At 48.4% G+C, this 23,456-nt stretch overlaps 1 protein-coding gene across 1 annotated transcript; it reads right to left on the bottom strand.

The window, feature by feature from the left end:
- Positions 1-330: 330 nt before the first annotated feature.
- On the bottom strand, positions 331-19,398 carry LOC309345712 (heat shock cognate 71 kDa protein). The gene is made up of 9 exons (XM_081869029.1): positions 19,240-19,398; positions 14,082-14,291; positions 12,274-12,479; positions 10,531-10,683; positions 9,244-9,799; positions 5,033-5,235; positions 4,571-4,769; positions 3,038-3,270; positions 331-777 (listed from the first exon to the last, which is right to left on the bottom strand). Exons 2-9 carry the CDS (start codon positions 14,284-14,286, stop codon positions 586-588), a joined length of 1,947 nt encoding a protein of 648 aa, XP_081725155.1. The 5' UTR covers positions 14,287-14,291; positions 19,240-19,398; the 3' UTR covers positions 331-585.
- Between the last annotated feature and the right edge of the window lie 4,058 nt (positions 19,399-23,456).

The following is a 23,456-nucleotide window of genomic DNA, read 5'->3' as shown; positions in this document are numbered from 1 at the left end:
GGGGCTGCAACTATTAACCACGTGAGGCCCCTGAACCAGGTGTTGGGCCTGCAAGGCTGCTTTGCCCCCAAGCCATGCCCCTGCGCCATACACCTGATGCCAGTTAAGTCTGGCTTGGCCCATGCGGGATTTGCAAGCATCGATCAGCAGATTGTTGGCTCCCAACAAAGCCCTGTGGTTTTGCACTTGTAGTTCTTGGGCAAAAAAAGTATGTCACCCAACAACACTGGCACGTCAACTATCTTAACAAGCAACATATTGTGGACTAGAACGTTGTGAATTTGTACACAACGAAACACAAATACACAAAACTCACAGGCACCAAAGCGGCAGGGTAATGAAAGTGCAATAATTTATTCATGTGAACACCATCTGTGAAGTCTCATATGTGGCAGTAAGTAAGGAGACATGCCCCACCCCATTACAGAAAACAGATGGGGAGGAGTGGTGGGGAGAGAACAGAGCAAGCAAACTCCATTTAAGTGCAGAGGCTCATGGGCAGAAGTTGGCAAAGTGAAGCAGAATCCAGGCCAGCTTGCATTTCACCCTATTACCATGCAGGGCGGAGGAAGAGGAGGAAGGCTCTTAATCCACCTCTTCGATGGTGGGGCCTGAGGAGCCACCGCCAGCTCCTCCAGCTCCTGGGAAGCCCCCGGGCATCCCACCCGGCATCCCCCCGGGCATGCCCCCTGCCCCTTGGTACAGCTTGGTAATGATGGGGTTGCAGACGTTCTGCAGCTCCTTCTGTTGGTGCTCATATTCATCCTTTTCCGCCATCTGGGTGAGACAAGGAAAGAAGAGGTGCGATACCGTTAAGGATATTCTGAACTTTGTACATTTTAGATAGTAAGTTTTTCTTTTGTTTTGTAAAAGTCCTTTTTCAAATCGTGAGCTTTGGTCCGGGGAAACCCATTTTTCCTGTCTGTTCTAAACATTTCATATAATTGATGATATTGTAACCGGTCTGTAGCATGGCTCCTTACATTTTCTATTGATTTCAATTAAGCCCACCCCCCTTCTGTAAAGTGTAGCAATTCCCTGTAAGTTGCCCATTGTCTATCCATATTAACTCTCTTTATTGCAATAGCCTCAATGGGAGAGGGCCACAGAGGTGTTTTCCTTTCCAGCAAATTTTTATATTTCTTCCAAACTCTATACAAATGCTTCCTTAGAATATGGTTCATAAAGCCTTTATAGTTTTTTGGCTTCCCATACCCAAAGGCATGCATGCCAGCCTTATTGTTCAATGGATTATTGAATGGTTTAGTTCATGTAAAATATGCAGGGATGTATGGCATGAGAAATGAACCACCAAAAGAGAAGAAGAGAAGTCATTGATTTAAGGCTGTTTAAATGAGTATTTTGAAATGTAATTTAGAAAATTTAACAAAAATTATGTGTATACACACACACACACACACACACACACGAGAAAACCCTCAGCCGGTTCCAGCCTTGAAGACAGATCAAAAGGGTCTACGCTTCGGTGTTTTGCTGCTGTAGGAAGAGACACTGATTTCTCTGCCCTTCCTTAGCAGCTAGCATTCTCCCCAGGAAACCAGGTTTCAGGAAAGTTAGATTTGGCTTTTCAGCCAATCTGCAAAGGAGAAGATCTATATTACGCCAAACTTATGCTCCATCACTCGGATGCTTTGGCTGCCCTCTAGTGGAACACAGCTGAACAACACAACAACAACCCACGATTCAAAGGCGAACTCAAAATGCCGCAATAAGGTTCCAACAGAAGTGGAACCGACACGTCACACTTCCACTTGTGCTGTGCCTAGAAAGCATGGGTCTGAGAAATTCTTCCACTGGCCCTGCTCCTTTTCCAAGGGAAGATCAGCAATAGATCAGAACAAACAGGAATCCAGGGGAAACCCGAATTGCATTTGCTCTGATTGAGCACTCAACAGCGCTTTCCCCTGTGGGAGAGCCATGGAACAAGAGAAAACAAAAGCCCTAAGTTACAATTCCCAGGAAAACCTGCAGAGAAGCCATGTTGCATCTATAGTAGTAAACAAAGCCTCGCTCGCCTGTAGTTTGCTGTGCTATACCAAGGCAACTAAGGTTGTTTATCACTGGAGATCTGAAATCCTGTAAAAAAAACCAAACACCTCCTTCTCTGCCATCACACATTGCTTTACTGCAGGCATGGGGGAGCACTGTGGCCCTGCAGAAATTGCTCCCATTACCTCTTACTGTTACCCATCTGGCAAGGGCATCTAATGGGAGCTGGAGTCATAGAAGCATAGTACCACAGACTTAGAAGGAACCCCAAGGTCCATTTAGCCCAACCCCCTGCAATGCAGGAATCTCTCAACTACAGCATTCACGACAGATAAACATCCAACCTCTGCTAAAAGAAACCTCCCACAACATACAAAGTGCTGCAGGTTCCTCAACCTCACATTATCATTTTGATTAAAGGTAAAGGGACCCCTGACTATTAGGTCCAGTCGCAGACAACTCTGGGGTTGCGGCGCTCATCTCGCTTTATTGGCCAAGGAAGCCGGCATACAGCCATGTGGCCAGCATGACTAAGCTGCTTCTGGCAAACCAGAGCAGCGCACGGAAACGCCGTTTACCTTCCCGCTGGAGCGGTACCTATTTATCTACTTGCACTTTGACGTGCTTTCGAACTGCTAGGTTGGCAGGAGCAGGGACCGAGCAACGGGAGCTCAACCCGTCACAGGGATTCGAACCACCGACCTTCTGATCAGCAAGTCCTAGGCTCTGTGGTTTAACCCACAGCGCCACCCACGCCCCTTCATTTTGATTATTATTTATTAAATGTGTATACCGCCCTTCACCCGCAGATCTCAGTGTGGTTCACAATGTAAAACTGCGATATTAAAACCGCAAAATACATAGTAGAAATACCAAACCTCCTCGACTGCTTGCAGTATGTGCCTCATGCAGTCCCATTTACCTTAACTTCCCCCTCCTGCTTCATTGTGGCTTCTTTTCCAGACAGGAAGTAAATTCTGAGACAAGTACCGCTGCAGCTCACACCCGCTTCCCTTTGTAAGCTCACCTGGTTCCTGTCCAGCCAGGAGATGACCTCGTTGCACTTGTCCAGGATCTTCTGCTTGTCCTCCGGGGACAGCTTGTCCTTGAGCTTCTCGTCTTCTGCCGTGCTCTTCATGTTGAAGGCCAGGGACTCCAGGGAGTTCTTGGCCGTGATCTTCTCCCTCTGGATCTCGTCCTCAGCCTTGTACTGCTCTGCCTCCTGGACCATGCGCTCAATCTCCTCCTTGCTCAGGCGGCCTGCGGCACAAGAGAAGCCACACAGGTCAGGGGCAAACTACTAAGCCAGGTTTGGGGGGGGGCTGCCTGCAGGTTATCTACATGTTGTCCTCCCCAGTCAGCATGGCCAATGCTCAAGGATGGTAGGAGCTGGGACAGAGCAATCTGGCCACAGATGCCCCCATGCCTGCTCCAAATACACTGATGGTGACTGGATGACAAGAGACACATCATTGTACTGTATGCCAAAATCCAGCCATTACACTAACATTCACTAGATCCCAATCAAGGATTGATTTCCCCCAGCGGAATAGGGAACAAAACTTAGGGGTCATCCACACCTCTGTTTCTCCCATGATTTCTTTTTAAAAACGTTTTATTTATACTTTTCAAGTTAATACATTTCATTAGTTTAACAATCAATTTAACATTTCAAAGTTTGACTTCCTTCCCCCTCTTTCTGCAGTTCCTTAAATTTATTTCTTAACATCTGCATATCCAAATTCATTTAATTTGCTCCTCTAATTATCGCCTTTAAATATATACTCTTATGAAACTGCAGGTTGTTACAATAATCCTGCCAATGTTTCTACCTGTTTGCAATTTATCTGTAAATATTGAATAAACAGTTTCCATTCTTTTATAAATTCTCCCCTGATTTCTAGTCCTGGGTTTGAGTTGGTTATTTTTCTTTAATCTGTAGAATTTGTTCCAAATCAGCAGTAAACTGGGGAGTTTCCCAGGGAAAGCGGCAGGACAAAAAAAAGACACAAAAAGAACCTCTCAGACCCGTGACTAGAAATCTTGGGGAAAAGAGAAGTGCGGATGAACACATTTAACCCCCCAGATTATAGCTGAAACCAATCTGGCTGCATTTAGGCAGCACTTCATTCTGTCTTCCCCCATACTTCCTAATTCCCACATGTATTTAGGCGCCAGGCAAAAACATTCCCTCTTCTCCCAGCCCTTTGGCTAATGAAACCCTCTATGGCCTTCTAAATTTTGTGTGTGTGTTTGTTTGTTACTATGCTACGCATTTTTGTGCTTTGATATGGTAAGCTGCGCTGTGACCCTCGGACAAAGAAATTTTGAAAATAATAACGACATCGCTTGGTTTATTCATTTGCAGAGCTTCACTCCCTATTCCACTGGGCTACTACTGAACAAAAAAAATCAAACCTTCAATGGAATCAAAGCAGAGTTGGCACATTGGCATGTTTGGGGTGTTGATTGGGTGCCCAGATTAACAACCACAAGGATGTGTTGTGACGGGCAAGAGCCTACAGCTGCTGTGCCGCCCCCCTTCGGCCAGCGTACTCACCCTTATCGTTGGTGATGGTGATCTTATTCTCCTTGCCGGTGCTCTTGTCCACGGCCGAGACGTTGAGGATGCCGTTGGCATCAATGTCAAAGGTCACTTCGATCTGGGGGACGCCGCGAGGAGCAGGGGGGATGCCCGTCAGCTCAAACTTGCCCAGCAAATTATTGTCTTTGGTCATGGCACGCTCTCCCTCGTATACCTATTTGCAGAAGGTGGGGTGGGGTTGAGAAGGAAAGAAGGAGAACACCAGGAGGTTAGAAAGCAAAGCTTGGTTCTACCAACGCAACCACACCATGCAAGAAACTTGGGGTGTGCAACCTTCCGGCAACTACACAAAACTGCCCTTAGCTTCGGTCAACTGAGTCTGTGCCATTGTTCTGGCAATGCTCGGCCTGCTAAATGCAACGCTCAGCCAACATCCCATAATGCTCCCTTGCCATGGTCACAGTCACCCCCCCTTACCTGAATGAGCACCCCAGGCTGGTTGTCCGAGTATGTGGTAAAAGTCTGGGTCTGCTTGGTGGGGATGGTTGTGTTGCGCTTGATGAGGGCGGTCATCACCCCGCCGGCCGTCTCAATTCCCAGGGACAGAGGCGTGACGTCCAGCAGCAGCAGGTCCTGGACATTTTCGGACTTGTCCCCGCAGAGGATGGCAGCCTGGACAGCTGTGGGGGAGAAGAGCAACACAGGTGGTGATGGAGCAGTCAAGCCAACAGGCAGGAATTTAGGCCTGGTTTAGCAGGCTCGTCTTATGCTCTTAAGAAGACAACTAGTTTCTCTCTAGTCGTGACCACTGTCTGTTCCAAAGCCCTCTGGAATTTCCTCCAACCTCGGAGAAATTTTGTAAAACCACTCTGGAGAACTGTAGCTCTGTGAGGGAAGCAGCAATCTCCCAAAAACTCCTAGCACCCTTTGTCAGTTGGCATTTCTTAGTGCAAAAAGTATCAATCTGATGTGTAGAGATCCTTCCTATTCTAATTAATTCAAGAGCATTCTGGAAGCTTTCTCTGTGTGAAAGAAACAAGCAAAAGGTTCGTGAGGTTTGGGTTGTTCCTTCAAAGACGCTGAGTACAACTGGCTTAAGATTGGTTCTCTTATCCCTTCTGTCAAGGTGACGCTGACTATAAAAACAGGTCAGGAGGAGCCTGGGTTTCACTTTCTGTCTCTCTTTCCTCCTGGCGTGGTGTTCTATATATAGTACTGTATGTTGAGTATTAAGGTTTTAGTTTTACAGTGGTGCCTCGCAAGATGAAATTAATCCGTTCCGCGAGTCTCTTCGTCTTGCGGTTTCTTCGTCTTGCGAAGCACGGCTATTAGCGGCTTAGCGGCTTTAAGAAAAAGGAAACAAACTCGCAAGAACTCGCAAGACGTTTCGTCTTGCGAAGCAAGCCCATAGGGAAATTCGTCTTGCGGAACGACTCAAAAAACGGAAAATTCTTTCGTCTTGCGCGTTTTTCATCTTGCGAGGCATTCGTCTTGCGAGGCACCACTGTATTATAAGTTACTGTAAGTTAAAGTTAAGTCTGCTGCAAATCGATTTCTTATGGACTGAATGTATCCGATTTGTGACTATTATGCTCATTTGCCTTCAATAGCAGTACAGCTCTGCTGGATGAAATATTAATTGCCTCAGGTCTATTTTTGGGGAATCCTGCGACGTTTAAGTTTTTACTCTGCTAACTGTACATTGGGATTCTACTCTGGATCAATACTGAGTAGAATTCCACAACACCCTTAACCAACTACAACCCCCAGGGTGCTTTGGGGGAGGCCATGGCAGCTTAAAGGGGTATTGTAGTGCTGGGTGTGGTAAAAAGATATAATGAGGACACCTCCTGGAAGATCAGAAGAATTACAACCTGCTTCTGTCCTGATGGGGCAGGTGGAAGCCAACGCCATTCTATCAGCATTCCCAAACGGTACTATCAACACTAGACTTTTAATGCTTTGTAGAATTACGTTGAATATTGTGTCCCTAGAAGCCAGGCGTGAAGCGTGGCCCTCCAGGGATCTATATGGTCCTTGGGACAGTGCCCAGGCCACAGCCTTTGCTGCCCCATTTCTGCCTGGCAAGAAATGTATCCTTGGACCCTGCTGACGCTTCTTGCTTTCCTGGCAGGAGTGCAAAGAAACCTCTGGCTTCCACTTGGCTGGAGTATTACCCACTGATCCCAGGTAGAGTCATGGCTCAGGACCATATGAACCAACCCAGACCCTGTGAGAGGTCTGGAGGACCGCCTTTTCTGCGGTGGCTTCCTGTTTATGGAATGCTCCCCCCAGGGAGGCCTGCCAGGCACCTTCACTACATATATTTAGGTGACGAGTGAAAACGTTTCTCTTCAGCCAGGCGTTGAGCTGGTTAACATTATATATCTTTTTAAACGTGTTTGTGGAAAGGGGGTTATTAGTTTGGTCTTGTGTTTGTTACTGTCAGAGTTGCCTCCAGGTCCCAGCTCACAGAGGACCAACGCTAGCCAGTAATAACGTATAAAAGTCTTTATTGAAGATTAGTTTCCATTTCCAAACCGCAGCGTGCAACTCTACGTCTTAGATCTTAGACCGGCGAAGCTCCATCTGAGTCTCCGCCTCCTAGACACCAGTTTAAGACTCTAGCCTTACTCCACCTCTTCCGTTGTTCTTTCCTCCTCTGGGTCCTTCTGCCCCCTGGGGTTTCCTCCTTTCTGGACTCTTCTGACGCTGACCCCCCTGAGTCTTGCCCCTCCTTCCGGCGGGCTTTAGGACCTGGCTCCCTATTCGGGCTACCTGCTGTGCTGCTCGCCTGTACATTTGAACTTGGTGCGCGCGCCCAGCCGGTAACTTTCCTCTTGACCGTTTCCCCGCTCTCCGATGGAGGCGTGGTCAATCCTGACTCATCTCCTCTCGCTGGTGGTGAGAACACTGGTCCCGATGCCTGGGACTCCTCCCCCCCACTGCGCTCTGGTGGGGAAGCTGGTCCTGATTTCCAACTGCTGCTCTGGGAGTCCCTGCTGGCCCCTTCCTTCTGGTGTTTCCCCCTTGGCACCCCCCTTGCCCTGGCCATCGGCGCTCCCTTCTGTGAATCTTCCGATTCGCTGGAGAGGCTCATGGAATCACTCTGACCACTGTCACCGCCTACGCTCCCCTCGGATTCCTCCCCCTCGCTCTCCATTTCCTCCCTCTCCTGTACCTCTGCTCCTGAGCCCCTGACAGTTATGTATTTTGCGTTTTTATTTTGTGAACCGCCTCAGGATCTTTGGATGAGGGGAGGTATACAGATTTAATACAGTGGTACCTCGTGTTACGGATGGGAGCCCGTCCGTAACGTGAAATGCCCGCAACTCAAAGCGCTGCATCTGCGCATAGCACGATACTGCACATGCATGAGCGGCGGAACCAGGAAGTAACCCGTTCCGGTACTTCCAGGTTGCCATGGGACATAATGCAAAAAGACACAACATGAAGCAGATGCAACACGAGGTATGACTGTAAATGATAAAGGAGTTTAAACGTGTTGCTCCAACCACTCAAGCCTCTGGCCCCACCCTTGACTGGCATGTAGCTCTTTGATTGACAAAGGTTCCCCACTCTTTGCTCAATACTTCATTGCCCTTTCTTTGGTATGCAGCGCGGTCGGTTGAGTAACAAATCCCGATCGACTGCTTCACCCTTACGATAATTCCAGCCCCAGCATGAAAGTTAAGAGCTTGGCTGCTGTATCAGCCCAGTGGCCCATCTAGCCTAGAATCTTGTTCTCAGTGACCAACCAGAGGCTTATGGGAAACCCAGTGCTGTTTTTCTAGAAAAAGTGGTGCCAGAACTCACCCTGCACCGCTCATTGTCTTAGAATGACAGTGGTGCTCACCTGAGAGATGCCGGAACTGAGTTCCTGCAAGTTCCAGCTGAAAAAAAGCCCTGTGGGGAAAACCCAAGCAGGAAGCTGAGGAGGCAACTTAAGATGGTTAGATGATGGAAACCAGCTAACTCAGAAAAGCTGCAGCAGTTACGGAAGAGGAGAGCCTCTGGGTCCCCTGCAGGGACCTGGGTTCTTGGAACGTACCTAAGAATACCAACCCCTGATATCAGCAGCACCGCCTGCAGGACTGGGCAAAAGGTTTATCTACTAGTCCAGCATCGTGTTCTCAGAGGGGGCAGCCAGATGGGAAGCCCAAAAGCAGCACCCCCACTCTCTCCCGCCATTTTCAGCAATTATTATTCTGTCTCTGACAGAGGAAGGCAAAACTTAGCCATCGGGCTTCTCCCCACTTATGTTTCCTAGAAGGCTGTCATTTCTGTTCTAGCAAAATACAGGACAGGGCGGCTGGGGGCGATTCCCCAACCCCATCTGGTGCTGCAGTGGCTTCAAAGCAATCCATTAAAATCTACTGCAGCCTAACCGGGTGGCCCCCTCTGGAATTTGTCTCTCTCTCTCTCTCACACACACACACACCTGTCCATCTTTCTGGGCTACATGAACCTTTCACACACCCTTTCCAACGTGTGCATTTGGAAAGGATCCCTAACTTGGCACTGAGAGAGAAGGACCTGAAATACGGGACAGAACCGTATCAATACAGGATGTAGCATTTTCTATCAAAGCATGAGAAAATCCTGCATTATATACAGGACAGGTGGCAACCCTTGTTTCCTAGCAACCGGCATTCTGAGGCCTACCACCTCTGGCAAGGCTCTCTTACCTGCGCCATAGGCCACTGCTTCATCAGGGTTGATGCTCTTATTGAGCTCCCTGCCATTGAAGAAGTCCTGCAGGAGCTTCTGGATCTTGGGGATGCGGGTGGAGCCACCAACCAGCACAATGTCGTGCACCTGAGACTTGTCCAGCTTGGCGTCCCGCAGGGCCTTCTCCACGGGCTCCAGGGTGCCCCGGAAGAGGTCGGCGTTCAGCTCCTCGAAGCGGGCCCGGGTGATGGAAGTGTAGAAGTCTATGCCCTCGTAGAGGGAGTCGATCTCGATGGAGGCCTGGGTGGAGGAGCTGAGGGTGCGCTTGGCCCGCTCACAGGCGGTGCGCAACCTCCGGACTGCCCGCTTGTTGTCCGTGATGTCCTTCTTGTGCTTGCGCTTGAACTCCGACACAAAGTGGTTCACCATACGGTTGTCGAAGTCCTCGCCACCCAGGTGGGTGTCGCCGGCCGTCGACTTCACCTCAAAGATGCCGTCCTCGATGGTCAGGATGGAGACGTCAAAAGTGCCGCCGCCCAAGTCGAAGATGAGGACGTTGCGCTCGCCGCCAACCTACAGGAAGGATGGACCAGCAACATGTAAGAAGAACCGCAGCCTGTTTTGGGTGGAATTCCAGTGCCTTGAACTAAAACTAAACACACAAACAAAAATTCCACCACTTAACCATGAACCAAAGAACGGGACTCAATTGCAGACCTAAGCTTGGATTATTGTCAGGATTCTCTCAGAAGATTTCTGGGAGCTGTAGTTTCGTGATAGCCCTTAGGACCACGTTCATATCAAACATGTAAAGCACTCCGATACCACGTTAAACAGTCGTGGCTTCCCCCAAATAATTCTGGCACTTGTAGTTTGCCAAGGTTGAGGAGAGTTTTTGGGAGAGCCCACTCTCTCTCAGAGAGTTAGAGCTCCCAGAGTTCCTTGGGAAGAGGGATTAAAAGTGCACCGGGAATTGTAGTTCTGGGAAGGGTATAGGTTGGTCTCCTGTCAGCACCCTTAAACTACAATTCCCAGAATTCTTTGGGAATTGAAAGTGCTTTAAAGGTATGAACTTGACCCAAGAACTTTCTGGGATCTTCTGGCCTAGAAGTGAAGGAAACCTGCGGCCCTCCAAGCTGGCCAAGGGTCAAGAACGATAGGAGTTGTAGTCCACCAACACCAAGGGGTCACAGGCTTCCTGCTCACGAAACATAAATGTTGTGTCCTCTCCCTGCAATTCACTGTCCTGGGCTTAGTCCAAACCTAGCAACATTGGGGGGGGGGGCAATGAAACCCCTCCTGACCTTTTTGTCCAGGCCATATGCTATGGCAGCTGCCGTGGGCTCGTTGATGATGCGGAGGACATTGAGGCCCGAGATGGTGCCGGCATCCTTAGTGGCTTGTCGCTGGGAGTCGTTGAAGTAGGCCGGGACTGTAATGACGGCATTGGCAATAGTCTGTGGCGGAAAGAGGGAGAAAGAATGGGAATTAGAGGACTGCTCTTGCCCCCTTTGTGTTGTTGGTGGTGGGTATTGTGTGGAAGGTAGAGAAAATAAAGGGGGAATTCACATTCGCCTCATAGTCCTTTGCTTCTCCCACTCCACATTCCAAGCTTTTTGTATGTAAAAGGTCCAGAATCAATCCGGAGAACTGCCAAAAAGACCGAGAACCAGTGTACTGGAATTCTGGAGAGCAGCTGCTGGTCTAATATATAGACCAGAGCTTCCTGTCACCATTGCTCCCCAGTCATAACTAAACCAAAGTACAGTTGTACCTCAGTTTTCAAACAGTTTAGTTCTTGAACGTTTTGGCTTCCGAATGCCACAAACCTGGAAGTGACTGTTCCAGTTTGCGAACTATTTTTGGAAGCCAAACATCTGATGGGGCTTGCGATTGGCTGCAGGAGCTTCCTGCAGCCAATCAGAAGCCGCGCTTTGGTTTCTGAACATTTTGGAAGTTGAACGGACCTCCGGAACGTATTCCGTTCGTCTTCCAAGGTACGACTGTACTTTAAAAGGCAACTGCTCACTTTCACTCCTTTCCACTTATAATTCATTCCCTTCCAGCTAGAATTTAAGGCAGCATGCTCCTTGTGGCAGCGATCTATCCTTTTGTTTACAAGGCTCCACAAACTGCGGTTGGCACCAACAGCACAGTGGGCCAAATCTTTTCATTTCTCCCACCCTAGGACCAACTTTAACAGACGGCGGGGTAACACTCCTGATGCCTGAGGAAGATTCTGAACATTTCTATGCCGTTTTGGTGATTTATCACCTTTCAAATTCAGATACACAAAACACTCTTCTCCCACTACATTGTGGAATTTGGCTTTCATGATGTGTTTTGCTCTCGTGTTTCTATATTACCCATTCTACATCTATTTGGAGAACACCACCTCTGTACTGATCTGATGTTTCATAACTTTGATTACACAGTTTACTTTTCCAAACTTTTCATCTTACATTATTATTATTTTTAAAAAAGCTTTATAAAAATAATCTGGCATTAAGAAGACTGAACCCTCCACTGACCAAGCTGGTGAGAGGAGTTTTCAGTCCTGCTGGCTGCAGGGGTTTCCTCCACATTCCCAACAGGATTGAACCCTACTCCTTGCCCATCCGGGTGAACTTGTTGACACTTGTAAGCTTCTTTTCTCCAGCTCTGGAGGGTAGGACTCGAACCAATGGCTTCGAGTTACAAAAAAGGAGATTCCGACTAAACACCAGAAAGAACTTTCTGACAGTAAGAACTGTTCGACAGGGGAACAGACTCCTACGAGAAGTGGTGGACTCTCCTTCCTTGGGGGTTTTTAAGCAGAGGCTGGATGCCCATCTGTCATGGATGCTTTAGCTGAGATTTCTGCATTGCAGGGGGTTGGTCTAGAGGACTCTCATTATGCCTTCCAACTCTACAGTTCTATGATTCTATGAACTGGAACCCTCTGGCAAGCCCAAATTTGCCCACAAGCCAAAGGTTCAACCACCCCACTGGCATAAACAGTAATAATCCTTCACTGCAGTTGGGTCAACATCCCTCACGCTGCCCACCTTGCCCAGGTAGGCCTCTGCAATTTCCTTCATCTTGGTGAGAACCATCGATGAGATCTCCTCAGCGTAGAAGGACTTTGTCTCCCCTTTGTACTCCACCTGCACCTTGGGACGACCCCCATCGTTGATGACCTGGAAGGGCCAGTGTTTCATGTCTGAGTGGACCACGGGATCATCAAAACGGCGGCCGATAAGGCGCTTGGCATCTGGGAAGAGGAGAGGCAGGGAAACAGTAATGAGAGCCTGTGAGGAATAACAGCTTCCCTCAGGGAGCTAAGAGATGAGTAACTCAAGAGCTCCATTATTCACATGCACTTAATCCACGTTCCCCTTCCAGGCTCTCCATGCCAGCAGGGGAAAAACTGGACAAAGCAAGAAATGTAAATTTTACCTCTGCAAACAAGGCTAATTTCTACATACCCCTCTCTATCCTCCCTCAAGGGGCTGCTTCGGAAAAGCCTGAGACTCCTGAGGGAGTCTGTGCCATCAGCTGCTTCAATCTCTGTTGCCTCTGGCCCCACCCACCCCTGGAATGCGGCCCCTGGGAGGTTGCATAAGGAATTTGTGCTGTCAAGCTAACACACCTGGTCAGCTGTTCTCTAAATCAGCTAGCACTAGAATAAAGCCATCCATGAGATTGAGGTTGAATCCTGACAAGAAGAAGTACTGTTTTGGGGGGACAGGGGGTGAGCTGGTTTGGAGGACTCCCTGGTCCTGAATGGGGTAACTGTGCCCCTGAAGGACTAGATGTGCAGCCTGGGAGTCATCTTAGACTCACAGCTGCCCATGGAGGCATAGGTCAGTTCTGTGTCCAGGGCAGCTGTCTACCAGCTCCATCTGGTATGCAGGCTGAGACCCTACCTGCCCGCCAACTGTCTCACCAGAGTGGTGCATGCTCTAGTTCTCTCCCGCTTGGACTATTGTGGTACCTTGGGTTAAGTATTTAATTCGTTCCGGAGGTCCGTTCTTAACCTGAAACTGTTCTTAACCTGAAGCACCACTTTAGCTAATGGGGCCTCCAGCTGCCGCCACGCCGCCAGAGCACAATTTCTCATCCTGAAGCAAAGTTCTTAACCTGAGGTACTATTTTTGGGTTAGCGGAGTCTGTAACCTGAAGCGTCTGTAACTTGAGGTACCACTGTACTGCAATGCGCTCTACATGGGGCTACCTTCGAAGGTGACCCGGAAACTACAACTAATCCACAATGCAGCAGCTAGACTGGCAACTGGGAGTGGCCGCTGAGACCATGTAACATTAGTCCTGAAAGACTTACATTGGCTCCCAGTACATTTCCGAGCACAATTCAAAGTGTTGGTGCTAACCTTTAAAGCTCTAATTGACCTTGGCCCAGTATGCCTGAAAGAGCGTCTCCACCCGCATCGTTCAGCCCGGAAACTGAGGTCCAGCTCTGAGGGCCTTCTGGCAGTTCCTTCACTGCGAGAAGTGAAGTTACAGGGAAACAGGCAGAGGGCCTTCTCAGTAGTGGCGCCCGCCCTGTGGAACGCCCTCCCTTCACATGTCAAGGAAATAAACAACTATTTGCCTTTTAGAAGACATCTGAAGGCAGCCCCGTTTAGGGAAGTTTTTTATGTTTCATGTTTTATTGTGTTTTAATATTCTGTTGGGAGCCGCCAGAGTGGCTGGGGAAGCTCGGCCAGATGGGCGGGGTATAAGTAATAAATTTATTATCCTCCTCCTCTTCCTCCCAAAGGACCTCTTTGGAAGGATGCAGTAGGGTCCCTCAGCCCTCGGATGGAGCTTATCACCCCTCCGGGTGGTGTGACAAGGCCTGGCGGCCAGTTCTTACCGAAGACGGTGTTGGTGGGATTCATGGCCACTTGGTTCTTGGCGGCATCGCCGATAAGGCGCTCTGTGTCCGTGAAGGCCACATAGCTGGGGGTGGTGCGGTTGCCCTGGTCGTTGGCGATGATCTCCACCTTGCCATGCTGGAAGACGCCCACACAGGAGTAGGTGGTCCCCAAATCAATGCCGACAGCTGGACCCTTGGACATTTTGGCTGCAAGGGGGAAGGCAACACACCGGTGACGTCAATACAAGAGACAACAGCCCATTAATGGCTTAAACATACAGAAAAGTGTATAGGAGTTCAGCAGCATCTGTTAGAGCAAGGATCCCGCCACGTGTGCAAAACATCTGCGTTGGCTGCGGCCCCCTGCTAGAAGCTTTGGGGAACGCACTAGACAAGGCTCTGGGGAAAATTTAACCCAGACATAATCCAACAAAATCTTTCCAGGGACCACAATGCAAACCGGCTACTGCTTACAGATAGGTAGCCGTGTTGGTCTGCCATAGTCAAAACAAAATAAAAAAATTTCTTCCAGTAGCACCTTAAAGACCAACTAAGTTAGTTCTTAGTATGAGCTTTCGTGTGCATGCACACTTCTTCAGATACGGCTACCGCTGTTCACATGCAAGAGTCTTGGACATGCTTGCAGGAGTCATTATGCCAAAATGTCCTCCTCTCCCCCTGCTCCCCCCAAAGCATTAGGATCCTTCAGCTCCCAAGTAGGGAGACCAGGATGACGCAGGGAGATTGGCGTTAATGGGCTGGCTTAAAATCCCAGCAAGAGTCTGATGCGAGATCGCTTTTTGCAGAATGCAAGCCTGAGAAATCACACTGCATTGGATCCATTGCTACGGGTTGGAAGACTAAGGAACTTCTGAGTATCCTGGTGGAGCTTTAGAATAAAATACCAAAAAGCATCCCTATTGATAAAGAACATGGCAACTTTCCATGCCCAAAAGAATATGATCATCAGCAACATTACTTTTTGTACTGCCATGCTCACGAAACTGAAATTGCTTCAGTGTGTGGCAAGTGTCTTATGAGAGCTTAAAGGGAAGTCGCCACACCAAAAACTCAAGAGGTTACAGTTCGTTATAGCATTGGCTCTTCCTGTACTGCTCCTAGCACAGCACATGCTGGAAGCAGTATGGGAAGAACCCCAGGGCCACGTGAGCTGGAAAATCAGAAATCTGGCAGCAGATCTATTTCACAGAATCAGAGTTGGAAGGGACCACGAGGGTCATCTAGTCTAACCCCCTGCAATGCAGGAACCTTTTGCCCAACATGGGGCTCGAACCCACGACCCGGAGATAAAGAGTCTCATGCTCAACCGACTGATAAAGCTATTTAGGGCTAAAGGAAAAAAAGCTTGCGAGCTTCCAAGATGCAGATGACTAGACCTTGCAGAGTGCTCTGCACATGCTCAGGGGCACTCTGTAGCCGGCTTGCCAATGCACAGTGCAGCCCCAGAAGTGGAAGAGCACCAACTGCCAGACAAGCTGGCTTCTAAACAGAGAGAGCGAAGATGACACGTGGTTACAAAGAGCAGTAGGGAGAAGCAATCTCAGCCGCAAATGAAAAACAGAGCAGGAGATTTGAGGTGCCTCTCCCCCCCCAGCACCCCCCCCAGCAGCTCCTACGGGAGGGCAAGGTAAGAAACACTGAGACTTGGCTGCAGCCAAGAAGGATCTGCTTTCAGATTAAGCCCCGCAGTTCAAAAGTCATGGTGTGGGGGTCCAAGAATGGGCAGTAGTTAAGCAAAACAGTACTAGGTCCTATTCTTGGCTTCAGGGCATGCTTGGCAGGGCTGCTGGCAGTCTGAAGGGCACAGCTGTTGCTCAAGATCAGATTATATAAAAAAACCCTACACACACCAGTGGCCAACTCTGCCCCAGGTCGTTAAAGCGGGGTGGGGTGGGGGTGGAGACAGCCGTTTGGGGCTGGGCGGCTGGACTTTGCAAGAGTCTGGAGCCATGCTGCGCACTCTCCCTCCTTAGCCTGTAAAGATTTTTCGAGAACTCTGCTACAGGGAGGGCTCCGAGACTGCGGAGGAGCAGAAGAGGGCTGCAGTGAGCCAAGCCAAGAAACCGCAACAGGCGAAGGAGCTCAGAAACCCTCCTTCCTTCTCAGTCCCCAAGAAAGCCTCTGCTTCCAGGACCACCCTCTGGGAAAAAAACATCCCCACTAGACTTCCCTTCCTTTCCTGGAGCTTTTTTTTTTTTAAAAAAAAAAAAAATGAAAACCAACCCCTGGAGTGCTAACCATAGCTGTCAACTTTTCCCTTTTATTCCGAGGAATCCTATTCGGAATAAGGGAATTTCCCTTTAAAAAAGGGAAACGTTGACAGCTATGGTGCTAACTTTTCCACCCCCCTCACTCAATACACTAAATACCTAGAGAGGCAAAGTGTCAGGGCTTCAGCAGTCCTCCAATCTATTTTGGAGCAATTTCCAGTTTAGGGAACAACGTGGAGTGCCTCTGGGCATAGTTAAGAGTGTGTTCCCCTCATTTAAGTCTCATCCGGCTCCAGACATCTGGGTTTTCTTTTAGGGGTATGTGTGTGTGTCCTTTTATGCCAGTAGATCTGTGCCTCCGAACCACAGGTGACAGGCAGTGTTTAGGGAAAGGATGGGGAACCTGTGGCCCCCCAGATGGGAGTTGTAGTCCCATGATATTTGCGGAGGGCCGCAGGTGCGCCCAACCCCTGGTTTGGAGTGATAGAGCTAGGCCTGAGGAAATCCAGGTTCAAATCTCCAACCAGCTACAAGGTGACCCGGTAATCTCAACCAAATCACTCTCCAGAGGAACGCGAGACGCTGCCTTTCTCCTGACCATTGAGTGCCAATCTGTCTACACTGGTTGGCAGCAGCTCTCCAGGGTTTCAAAATGGGAGTCCTTCCAAGTCTTACCTGGAGGTGCTAGAGATTGAACCCAGAGCCTTCTGCACAGCTCTTAAAAATCAGTACTGAATGGGAAACCATGCACACGGGACAACAACTTCTTGCTGTATATGCTAAGCTCCTGAAACAAGGCCCTATGTTATTTTACATAAAATATTTCTGCCAGTTAGAAGGAGGCACACACCTACGTCCCACCATTTGACGCTTCTTTTGAACACCAGAAACCTATGCTTTTATGCTCGAGGCACAAAAACGTGTTCCCTTGCTCTATTCCAAGCGCAGATCGTTCCAAAGCAGTAGTTAGGACACATGAACAGCCAATGTTTGCAGATGCAGTCTTCTGGGCACCCAGCCAAGCCTAGGAATATCCCCAGAAGAGTAGAGGAAAAACTACTCTAACCACATTTAATTGGAGGATGGGATGGAGCACCGACTCCCATCTCCCTTCCAGAAAAAAGGCACGTGTTCACACCTCTTGGGCAGCCAGTTTTCATTGGCTCCATTATTATTTTTTGTGGGGAGGAGGGAGCTATCTATGCACTCTGAATTCATCCAAATTAAGCTACCATCTAGGCGATAGCCAGCTTTAATCATACACAGAGTAAGACCCACTGAAATCAATGGGCTTAAGGAACTTGGCAGCAAACCTTAAACCCTGTTTACCTGGGAGCAAACTCCATTGAAATCAATAGGGCTTACTGCATAGTTCGCACTACGCAGTAAGTTGGATATTGCCCTTTGCAAATGAAGCTGTCATATGCAAGTATTCAAAATACTGATCGTACTTGTTGCAGGAAACTTCACCTAACTGAACCCTGTTGCCTTTAAATGAACAGGAACAGCTCTCCTGGCCATCAGTTGGCAACTGCTATTTTTTTTTTAAAAAATCCGCTTAAGTTCTAACATGAATTGTAAGAATGTACTCCCAGGGCAATCTACGATGTATAGCTGTCTACAGGCAGATGTTATTCAGAAGTACACACCTATTTTAAACTCCTAATTACTCTTTTTTTTGGGGGGGGGACAACACAGTCCAGTGCTCTTTTGAAGAATTGCTACCAGCCAGAACCAATTAGACAGAAAAAGATATGAATCAATCTATACTTTATTTATTTTAAAGATTCCAAACCACCCAAATGGATTCTGGGATGGTGGGTTGTTAGTTATTGTTATTAGTAGCAATACCACCAGACACTCCTTGCAAAATAGTCACCAGCCAGTTCAATGGAAGCTGCCCAGAGAACTGCAAGTAACGGGTGTTGTCTGCCTGTAATTTTCCACGGTGAAGCTATAGTGGGCACTTATATTCAAAGATGGCAAATATCCACCTACAGTATTTAAGTTGCTCCAAACTGAATGCCTCAACATCCAACGAAGGCGTTCTGGTACTCGCCAACGAAAGCAAACCCAGGCGTCTGGGCTCAGCGCTACTTTGCGCTGAATTAGCTATAAATCCTAAATTCCAGGCACGCCTGCTTGCATTAAGTCCCAGAAAACGTAACTGCGCGATCCTAAGAGGATTTGCAGTCGCACAAGCCGGCCCTACGCATCTGAAGCGAGCCTTCAACAGCGGCCACTCCTAAATTAAAACTGCATATACGGTATAGGACTGCGTTTAGGAACAAGCTAGAAATAAAACCCGAGCTGCGTTTGCAAGGGAACAAGCTTTGCAGAATGATCAATGAGAGCAAGTTCTGAGTTGGAACACGATAAGGATCCTGTAAATAAAGCGTCTGCAGAGCGCATAAGCAAAAGGCAAACAGGATCGTAACTTCCGCAGCCCATTCCAAATTAGCGCACACAAAAAAGTGGCGCAAGATGCGTTCGTCGCCCCTCCCCAATTTGGGGTGCTGGCTGGCCCCCAAATTCCAGCGACTCGTTTCCAAACGCGACCAACGGCGAAGCTCAGGTCAAGCCCTAGAACCGAACCCGTGTTTTACGCCGCGGTGCAGCAAAGCCACTCTGCACTATGCTCAGGGGCACTCTTGCACTGGAAATGAACCCATCCGCTCCACAACGGAACAGCAGCAGTCCGAATGCACGCAGCCTCTTCGCTTTCGCGCGGTGCAATCCACAGGAACGACCCGCGCTTGGGGATCCCTCCTGCGAGGATCCCCCGCGATCCTTACTGGAATCCGAGGGAGCCCGCCCGACGCCTGGCTGCAAACGCGGGAACAGTGTGCAGTTGTTGAGAGACGCCAAACTTCTGCTCCCACCCATGCATGCACATAAACAAGCTGCAATACAGCCATATATACCTTATGCAAGATGCAGCCCCTTTTCTTCTGACAGCAACTGGAAATAACAATTGGAAAATTTGCTATCTATATTGAAAGTGCGCCGCAGCTGCAAACAACTGGAGAGCGTCGGCACGCGCGCGCCCGCCTGCTACTCCCAGGCTTTATATGCAGACCGCCCTCCCCGCCCCTCTTATTGCGCGCGCTAGTGCATTTTTCTCTTCCCCACCCCGTTTAAGGGCGCTGACACTTTGCAGAAGCTTCTCGACTTGGCTGCGAATCTGTCCAATCCGGGCCCGGCTTGGCTTGTCTGTCAAAGAGGAAAGGGGCTGGGCCAGGCTCCAGCTGTCTCGGCGCGGGAGTGGAACTTTCAAGAAGCCGAGGGAGGGGCGGATCCGGTTTCGCGCACCCCCCGCCCCGTTTACACGGCAACCCGGAGTGACACCCGGCGCTCCATAAATAAAAAGTTTCCCGTTGGAGCTATGAGTTCAGTTTCTAATTTTGCAGTTGGGGTGCGAGGTTATTTTTAGGGAGAAGGGCAGGTGTGGGACAGGAGAAAGAGATTGAGGATCGATAGAGAAGACCACCTGGAGAGCTTATGGCCAAAGTTAGGGTTGGTTTTGTGTGTGTTAGGGGGCTGCAATGTTTGCTTCTCAACTCTCTGAAGGGTGTTGCAGAAGCAAGAATCTGCATCACCAGGACATAATTTGAACGGGTGTGAAAAAGCACCTCTGAGCATATGCAGAGTGCTTGACCAAAATAGCATACCTAAGCATATGAAGCATTAGGGGAAGATGGCCTCTTCCTTCCTCTCTGCTCCACCCCTTTGCTAATATTTATTAATTTGATTTATATCCTACCTTTCCTTCAAGGCAGCGTACATGGATTTTTCACCTCCACGTTTTATCCTCGCAAACAATGCTGTGACGTAGGTTAAGCTAAGAGACCGTGACTGACCCAAAGCCACCCAGCCAAAATTGCAGAGTGGGAAGGGACCACGAGGGTCATCTAGTCTAACCCCCTGCAATGCAGGAATCTCAGAAATCTCCTGCTCAGTGTGCCAGCCAAGTCAAGTGATATGTGACTATTGTAATGGATGAACATCATCCGGGCACTTCATTATTGAGTTCTCCATGCCCCTGAGGTTTGGCTGGCCTTCAAGTCAGGACAGAGGCTTAAGAGTGGCAGACCCTACCCTGTGGAACTCCCTGCCAGTAGATATTCAGCAGGAAACATCCCTCCCTTCCTTCAGAAAACTTTTGTTGTTGAGACAGGCCTTTACAACATGATTTCTGCTGCCCTCCCTCTTATAACCAGACAGTATTTAATTATGTTTTAAATGACTGGATCACAGAATTGTAGAGTTGGAAGTGACTCCAAAGGTCATCTAGTCCAACCCCCTACAATGCCAGAATCACAGTTAATGTTTTTATGGCTCTTTTGTTGATCTTATCCCCTATGTGCTATACTCCGCCTTCTTATTTTTTAGGAAAGTGCCAGTTTTGTGTGGCAGTGGTAGACATTTGGTGGAAAATGGGATGGACTGCGTTTCTCTTTAACGCCCTCTGTATCTGTTTTCCTGTTAAATGCACATCACAGGCTCCTTCAGCTCTAACATTTTTCTTTAGACTGCAGTGACTATTAAGACTAGGTACATGACTCTCAAGCGGAAAAACACAGCCACCCTCAGGGACCATAATTTGAACTTTGATTACCATCGTGTATCTCAGTCTGTATTTTCCCACTCTTAGGTTAAAAACAACATCTTTCCTAGACTCGGTTGTATTAAGAAGCAGTTGCTTCAGATTCCAGGGCTGCACCATTTTTATTTTTGCCTCTTATCTCAGGGGTGTTTCACTTAAAAGAAAAGACCCTCAGTATATTTTGATATTTTGCTTCCAGGCTGATCATAGTTAAGAGAAAAACTACAGCCAACCTTTTTCATGGGCTTTATAAAAAAGCGTGCTTAACCTGTCTGTTTTTATTTTGAAGGGGTGGGAGAAACCCATTCACAGGGCCCCAATCCAGAATGCACTCCTGATCCAGACTGGGGGCCTGCACTAGTCATCTGCTGAAAACTACAGTGGTACTTCAAGTTAAAAACGCCTCAGGTTGCAAACGTCTCAGGTTACAGACTCCACTAACCCAGAAATAGTACCTCGGGTTAAGAACTTTGCTTCAGGATGAGAACAGAAATCGCGCAGCAGTGGTGCAGCGGGAGGCCCCATTAGCTAAAGTGGTACTTCAGGTTAAGAACAGTTTCAGGTTAAGAACAGACCCCCAGAACGAATTAAGTTCTTAACCCGAGGTACCACTGTACCCCCTTACCTGGCTGCCATTCCTCACCATCCCACTAGGAAGCAGCCAGGAGTGAGCAAATAGCAGTTGCAGCCAGTGTGTCAGGTGTCAGACTAAAGGTCTGGAAGGCCAAGGTTCAAATTTCCCATTCAGCCATAAAGCCCACTGAGTGCAAGTTGAAATCTCGCAGCCTAACCAACCTTGCAATGTTGTTGTGAGACCATGCTTGGCTGCAGGAGTTGCCGGAAGAGCAGAAGGTGCCACCCAACTGCCTTAGAGACTCCACTCTGGATTTGTGTACGGTTTACTGCTTAGCTTTTTATTCTTCCGAAAATATGCCACAAAGCAGTGGAGGTTTAGGAGCAGAGTTTTCCTTCTTCTAGGTGGGCTCCCTTCCCAGGTTGATGAGCCTCATCTAGGGGAAGTCTAATGCTTATGGCTTCTAGGAGCTACAGCTGAGAGCTGAGTGCTGGGTAGAAGAAGAGGAGTTTGGATTTGATATCCCGCTTTATCACTACCCAAAGGAGTCTCAAAGCGGCTAACATTCTCCTTTACCTTCCTCCCCCACAACAAACACTCCGTGAGGTGAGTGGGCCTGAGAGACTTCAGAGAAATGTGACTAGCTCAAGGTCACCCAGCAGCTGCATGTGGAGGAGCGGAGACGCGAACCTGGTTCACCAGATTATGAGACTACTGCTCTTAACCACTACACCATACTGGCTTTTGGGTAGAGACCAAAAGTGGCCAAACTACCCCAGAAGGAGCGTGACGTGTCCCCCTAGCCCTCCCCCTCCTCTAGCATCCCATAACTGTAATTATAAATAAATAAAGCAGCAGAACTGGGAGCACACATTTTTGAGCAGGGCCTTGAAAGCGTGTTGTTGTTTTTCCAAAATAACAGATGTCAGATGAAGCATGCTTGAATAATGTCACACGTAGGTTGGAGCTCAGGCTGGTAATCTTTCCTAAATGGCCGAATGATGATGCCTGGACCAGGAAATGCCCAGTAAAGCCAAGTGGCCTTGTTTCACCTCTCCCTGACCTTCTCTGCTGGCGTAAACCAACACCATTCGCCTTCTGAAGTCCAAGGGGGCTGCCCTCTCAGTATATGAAACTGGCAGCCAAGAGGGGTGACACCACTCAGAACATGCTGGATCCATATCTTGCCTTTTAACAGCAGAGACAAAAGTGTGTTCATTTGTCGAGTTGCAGCCAAACACCTGTTATCAGTGGATTCATGGGGGCGGGAAGAGAAATAAAGGTGCCAACATTTCTGACTGGCCATGCCATTGTGTACTTAGAAATAGCAATGCAGCAAACAGAAATTAAACTGGTGAAGCTTTTCTCATCTGCAGGTCAGGAAAAAACTCCACAATTTCTTTGGTGTGCGCCAAGGGAGAAGAGCCAGTTTAAAAGGTTGTCAACTGTTTCCTTTTTCGGTGAATTTCTATCACTTGCAGCCTGCAGGCTACTGGAAATACAGTAAAATGGTAGCAGTGCAGACACAAAGGAAGAATAAGTAAGCTCCCTGTTTAAAATGCAATTTTTAAAAAATATGCATTAAAACCTCCTGAGATTATTCATGGATCTAATTTGCTCAGATTTGCCTTTGCCTTTACAAACCACTGATATTTGGTTCACGAGCCTTGCTCGGATTTTCTACGCTGCAATTGCAAACTGTGCTACTTGAGAGGATATAGGAATGTGTTCTCTGTACATACACAAGGTTTATAATACACACAGCAGTAGAAGCCACGTGTACGTGGTTATACCACTGAGTTGCCCACAGCTGACATCTGGGAGAAGCCACTGCCATCAAGCAACTCCTGCCGCTGAACTGTGCCAGTTGGTCAATATAAGAGCAACTGTGCCTGAGTTTTGATTTTCCTCTTCCCTCCCTGTGCCCTTTCCCTTGTGTGTCATGTTTTTCTTTTTAATTG

This window comes from Podarcis erhardii, assembly GCF_964252035.2.
Source record: "Podarcis erhardii genome assembly, chromosome: 7".
Lineage (NCBI taxonomy): Eukaryota > Metazoa > Chordata > Lepidosauria > Squamata > Lacertidae > Podarcis > Podarcis erhardii.
Note: the sequence above shows the minus strand (reverse complement) of the source record. Positions and strands in the feature narration are given on the sequence as shown.